General features: G+C 58.3%; 1 protein-coding gene across 2 annotated transcripts in view; it reads right to left on the bottom strand.

Moving 5' to 3' along the window:
* Window positions 1–5,656, bottom strand: part of TAGLN3 (transgelin 3) — a 16,295-nt gene extending 10,639 nt beyond the window's left edge. Inside the window, exons 1-2 of one of the 2 annotated variants that reach the window (XM_078882457.1) lie at window positions 5,554–5,656; window positions 58–251 (exon numbers count right to left, since the gene is read on the bottom strand). In XM_078882457.1, coding sequence (XP_078738583.1) covers window positions 58–243 — 186 coding nt within the window. In that variant the 5' untranslated portion in view covers window positions 244–251; window positions 5,554–5,656. Of the gene's footprint in view, window positions 1–57; window positions 255–5,553 lie in introns of both variants that reach the window. The other variant, XM_078882456.1, reaches the window with a different exon arrangement.
* Window positions 5,657–6,127: the final 471 nt, after the last annotated feature.

The following is a 6,127-nucleotide window of genomic DNA, read 5'->3' as shown; positions in this document are numbered from 1 at the left end:
CACTCACCCACCCACCCTCACTCACTCACCCTCACCCCACCCCTCACCCCCCCTCACCGTGCCGTCTTTGAGCCACTGCTGGAAACTCGACTTGCCCGTGCCAGGGCAGCTATTGCCGCCATCGCCGCCGCACTGAGCCGCGATCCACGCCACCAGTCGCTCCTCCAGCTCGGGGTCGTACTTCTGGTCGATCTTGCTCTGCACCTCGCGGCTCAGCCCGTAGGAGGGACCCTTGTTTGCCATCGCTGCTGCTGCTGGTGTTGGTGGGGGGGGTGGTGGTGGTGGTGGTGTTGGGGGGGGGTGTGATGGTGGTGGTGGTGGGGGTGGTGGTGTTGGTGGTGGTGGTGGTGGTGATGGTGGTGGGGGTGGTGGTGGTGATGGTGATGATGGTGATGATGGTGATGATGGTGATGATGGTGGTGATGATGTTGGTGGTGATGTTGGTGATGATGGTGGTGATGATGGTGGTGATGGTGGTGGGAGTGATGGTGGTGCAGGAGGAGGAACGGGGAGGAGAGACACGGGGTGAGACACGGGGACACGGTGAGACAGAGACACGGGGACACACGCGGACACCGTGAGAGACACGTGGTCAAGGCGAGAGACACGTGGTCAAGGCGAGAGACACGTGGTCAAGGCGAGAGACACGTGGTCACGGCGAGAGACACACGTGGTCACGGCGAGAGACACACGTGGTCACGGCGAGACACACGTGGTCACGGCGAAAGACACGTGATCAAGGCGAGAGACACGTGGTCAAGGCGAGAGACACGTGGTCAAGGCGAGAGACACGTGGTCACGGCGAGAGACACGTGGTCAAGGCGAGAGACACGTGGTCAAGGCGAGAGACACGTGGTCAAGGCGAGAGACACGTGGTCAAGGTGAGAGACACGTGGTCACGGCGAGAGACACACGGAGACACGGGGGAGGATGCATTCACCGCACTTCAGATTCCGCACGGTTGGCCACGTACGGTGCTAAAGAAGTTCAACGGAGAGACACGGGGAGACATTGCCCCAGAAGATGCACTTGAGACAGACAGACAGACAGAGAGAGACAGAGACAGACACACAGAGAGACAGAGACAGACACACAGAGAGACAGACACACAGAGACACAGAGAGAGAGACAGAGACACAGAGAGAGACAGACAGACACACAGAGACAGAGAGAGACAGAGAGAGACACAGAGACAGACACACAGACAGAGAGAGAAACACAAAGACAGACAGACAGAGAGAGAGACAGACAGAGAGAGACAGACAGACACACAGACAGAGAGAGACACACACAGAGAGAGAGAGACACAGACTAATCTCCGCGGCCTAATGGGGGGGGCGGGGGTCCTCATGGCCAACGCCACGGATGCCAGTGGGACATCGCTTCCTTCCTTCCGCCAGATGCAGCAGCAGCAGTTGTTGCTTCTGTTGCTGTTGCTTCTGTTGTTGTTGCTGTTGTTGTTGTTGTTGCTGCTGTTGTTGCTGTGCGGTCTACACGTGGCCTTCAGGGAACCCCTCTTACCGTTTCACCACCATCACCACCATCACCACCAACATCACCACCACCACCACCACGACCATCACCACTACCACCACCATCAACACCATCATCACCATCAACACCATCATCATCACCATCATCATCACCACCACCATCACCACCACCACCACGTGTCCCACACATCTCAAGCTCCTACTCCTCTTCGCCAGCCTCCCAAGGGGCTCTCCGTGTCCTCGTGTGACCCGGGCCGGCTGGATGGCGTCTTGCGCTCATCGGCGGCATGAACCAAGTCGGAAAGACCCTTTCACCAAACTCCACCCCTTTGGGGGAGTGCTGGGTGGGTGGTGGGGTGGTGGGTGGGTGGTGGGTGGGGTGCTGGGTGGGGTGGTGGGTGGTGGGGTGGTGGGTGGTGGGGTGGTGGGTGGTGGGGTGGTGGGTGGGGGTTGTGGTGGGTGGGTGGGTGGTGGGTGGGGGTTGTGGTGGGTGGGGTGGTGGGTGGGGGTTGTGGTGGGTGGGTGGGTGGGGTGGGTGGTGGGTGGGGTGGGGTGGGTGGTGGGGTGGTGGGTGGGGGTTGTGGTGGGTGGGGTGGGTGGGGTGGGTGGGGGTTGTGGTGGGCGGAGTGGTGGTGGGTGGGGGTTGTGGTGGGTGGGGTGGTGGGTGGTGGGTGGGGGTTGTGGTGGGTGGGGTGGGTGGTGGGGTGGTGGGTGGGTGGTGGGGGTTGTGGTGGGTGGGGTGGGGTGGTGGGTGGTGGGTGGGTGGTGGGTGGGGGTTGTGGTGGGTGGGTGGGTGGGGTGGGGTGGTGGGTGGTGGGTGGTGGGTGGTGGGGTGGTGGGTGGGGGTTGTGGTGGGTGGGGTGGGTGGGGGTTGTGGTGGGTGGGTGGGTGGGGTGGGTGGTGGGTGGTGGGTGGTGGGGTGGTGGGGTGGTGGGTGGGGGTTGTGGTGGGTGGGGTGGTGGTGGGTGGGGTGGTGTGGGGTGGTGGGTGGGGTGGGTGGGGGTTGTGGTGGGTGGGGTGGTGGTGGGTGGTGGTTGTGGTGGGTGGGGTAGTGGGTGGGTGGGGGTTGTGGTGGGTGGGTGGGGGTTGTGGTGGGTGGTGGTGGGTGGTGTGGGGGTGGGTGGTGGGTGGGTGGTGTGGGGTGGTGGGTGGGGGTGGTGGGGGTTGTGGTGGGTGGTGTGGGGTGGGGTGGTGGGTGGGTGGTGGGTGGGGTGGGGTGGTGGGTGGGGGTGGTGGGGGTTGTGGTGGGTGGTGTGGGGTGGGGTGGTGGGTGGGGTTGTGGTGGGTGGTGGGTGGTGGGTGGGTGGGGTGGTGGGTGGGGGTGGGTGGGGGTTGTGGTTTAACTCAAGAATGCCAAATGTTGCTCGCGGCGAGCTTTGTAAGGAAGATAAAATTAATAAATTGCGCCGCTACAACGGAAACCACGACCGCAGTGACGGCAGGAACGTTTGACGCGGGTGGGTGGGTGCGTGGGTGTCTGAGTGAGACAATGGGTGTCTGAGTGAGACAATGGGTGGGTGAGTGTCTGAGTGAGACAAGGGGTGGGTGAGTGGGTGAGACGGTGAGTGAGTGGGTGCGTGGGTGGGTGTCTGAGTGAAACAATGGGTGAGTGTCTGAGTTAGACAATGGGTGGGTGAGTGGGTGAGTGTCCGAGTGAGACAAGGAGTGGTGAGTGGGTGAATGAGTGGGTGGATGGGTCGGTGGATGGGTGAGTGGATGGATGGGTGAGTGGGTGGGTGAGTGGATGGGTGAATGAGTGGGTGACCGAGACGGAGCGTGACCCGATGGGCGACTGAACCAGTGGGCGGAGTGACCGAGTGAGACGATTTCGCGAGTGGGTTGAGAAAGCCGAGTGCGAGCGGGCGAATGGGGTGGGCGAGTGGGCGTGCGATCGGCTGAATTGGGCGAGCGAGCGAACGAGTGCGTAGGTCGATTCGAATGTTCGAGTCGGCGCGTGAGCGGCTGAGTGGATAGGCGAGTGAGCGAGTGCTTGATCGAACGTTTGAGTGAGTTAGTGAGTGAGTGGGTGGGTCAGTGAGCGGTTGATTGACAGATCGAGTGGGTCAGTGAGAGGTTGATTGACAGATCGAGTGAGTGGGTGGGTCAGTGAGTGGTTGATTGACAGATCGAGTTAGTGAGTGTGTCAGTGAGTGAGTGTGTCAGTGAGTGAGTCAGTGAGTGAGTGGGTCAGTGAGTGAGTGGGTCAGTGAGTGAGTGGGTCAGTGAGTGAGTGGGTCAGTGAGTGAGTGGGTCAGTGAGTGAGTGGGTCAGTGAGTGAGTGGGTCAGTGAATGAGTGGGTCAGTGAGCGGTTGAGCGACAGATCGAGTGAGTGGGTGGGTCAGTGAGTGAGTGGGTCAGTGAGTGAGTGAATGGGTCAGTGAGCGGTTGATTTGCAGATCGAGTGAGTGGGGTCAGTGAGCGTATGAGTGCATGGGTGAGTGAGCGAATGAGTCGGTGAGTAAATGGGTGAGTGAGCGAATGAGTCGGTGAGTGAGTAAATGGGTGAGTGAGTCGGTGAGTAAGTGAATGGGTGAGTGAATGGGTGAGTGGCTGAGTGAGTGAATGAGTGGGTGAATGAGTGGGTGAATGAGTGGGTGAATGAGTGAGTCAGTGAGTGAGTGAATGAGTGAGTGAGTGAGTGCGTGAGTGAGTGCGTGAGTGAGTGTGTGAGTGAATGGCTGAGTGAGTGAGTGAGTCAGCGAGTGACCGGGCCGCACAGGCGAGTAAGCTGCGGCTTGGGGAAGGAAGCGACAGTAACAGCGCGAACAGAGCGGTGGGTGGGGGGGGATATCAAGGCGTGGCACTTTGCCCGGCTCGCGTGCACGAGCGAGCGAGCGGATGGTGATGATAGGTGGATGATGATGGTGAGGAATGAGTGCATGATGATGATGAATGAGCGGATGATGATCATGATAATGAGTGCATGATGATGAATGAGCGGATGATGATGAATGAGCGGATGATGATGATGATGGTGATGTTGAGTGCATGATGATGATGAGTGAGCGGATGATGATGATGAGGAATGAGTGCATGATGAGTGAGTGCATGGTAATGATGAGGAATGAGTGCATGATGATGATGAGGAATGAGTGCGTGCATGATGATGAGGAATAAGTGCATGATGATGAGGAATGAGTGCGTGCATGATGATGAGGAGTAAGTGCATGATGATGATGAGGAATGAGTGCATGATGATGATGAGTGAGTGGATGATGGTGAGTGGATGATGATGAGTGAGCGGATGATGAGTGAGTGCATGATGATGAGTGAGTGCATGATGATGATGAGCGAGTTTGGTGAGCGTGTAAGGAGGAACAGCGAGTTAACCTGCCAAGCGAGAGGTGTGTCTGTGTGTCTGTGTGTGTCTGTGTGTCTGTCTGTGTGTCTGTGTGTCTGTGTGCGTCTGTGTGTGTGCGTGTCCGTGTGTGTGTGCGTGTCCGTATGTGTGTGTCTCCGTGTGTGTGTGTCTCCGTGTGTGTGTGTCTCCGTGTGTGTGTGTCTCCGTGTGTGTGTGTCTCCGTGTGTGTGTGTCTCCGTGTGTGTGTGTCTCCGTGTGTGTGTGTCTCCGTGTGTGTGTGTCTCCGTGTGTGTGTGTCTCCGTGTGTGTGTGTCTCCGTGTGCTCCCAGCGTGAGGAGCGGTGGTGCAGCGGTTAGCGCTACGCTGCGCTACGAACCCGGCGACCCGAGTTCGATTCCCGCTCACGGCCAACACCACCCGTGACGATTATCCGAAACGGTACCTGGGCCTCCCCTAGGTCCACTCAGCCTCAAAGAGTACTTGGTGTAGCGGTGTGTTCATAGTTGCTGCTGCTACTCGCTAACAGCACTTGTGCCCCTACCAAGTCTGTGAAAGCTGGACTTGTGTGCGAGTGAATGATCGATTATGTAGCGGCGAATGATTGATTATAGCTTATCGGTAAAATTATTGATTAGATATCGGTTTGATGAGAAAGTGGGTAAATGAGCCGGCAAACGGCTCACCGCAACCCGGAATGACTGTGCAAGTGAACGAATCAATTGAACGAACGAACGATCGAATGAATTGAGCTCCCTCACCTTTCGTTCCGTTAGTCCGCTCAGCGAAAAAGTTGAACTCCCAAACGAAAGCGATGAACGAAACGCCACCGACGCACTCGTCCCTCTTATATAGCAGCAGACTCGAGCCCCCATTGGCTACTCGCCAAGTAGTGACGTCACCCAGCTAAGCCACGCCCAATCCCCCCTCCCCCCACCAGACTCGAGCTCCCATTGGCTACACACCCAGAACAACACCCCCCCGCCCAACTCGCCAAGTAGTGACGTCACCCAGCTAGACCACGCCCAATCCCCCCTCCCTCCTACAGACTCGAGCTCCCATTGGCTACACACCCAGAACACCACCCCCCCCCGCCCTCCCAACTCAACTCGCCAAGTAGTGACGTCACCCAGCTAGACCACGCCCAATTCCCCCTCCCCCCAACCAGACTCGAGCTCCCATTGGCTACACACCCAGAACAACACCCCCCCCCGCCCCTCCCAACTCAACTCGCCAAGTAGTGACGTCACTCAGCTAAACCACGCCCACCACCACCACCACCTCTCCCCCATTACATCATCGTTTTAATCAGAGAATATTGATTTATGTAGAATC

The sequence above is a fragment of the Lampetra fluviatilis genome, chromosome 65, assembly GCF_964198595.1.
Source record: "Lampetra fluviatilis chromosome 65, kcLamFluv1.1, whole genome shotgun sequence".
In the NCBI taxonomy this organism is placed as follows: domain Eukaryota; kingdom Metazoa; phylum Chordata; class Hyperoartia; order Petromyzontiformes; family Petromyzontidae; genus Lampetra; species Lampetra fluviatilis.
The sequence above is the reverse complement of the archived record's forward strand: the minus strand, read 5'-3'. Positions and strand labels throughout refer to the sequence as shown.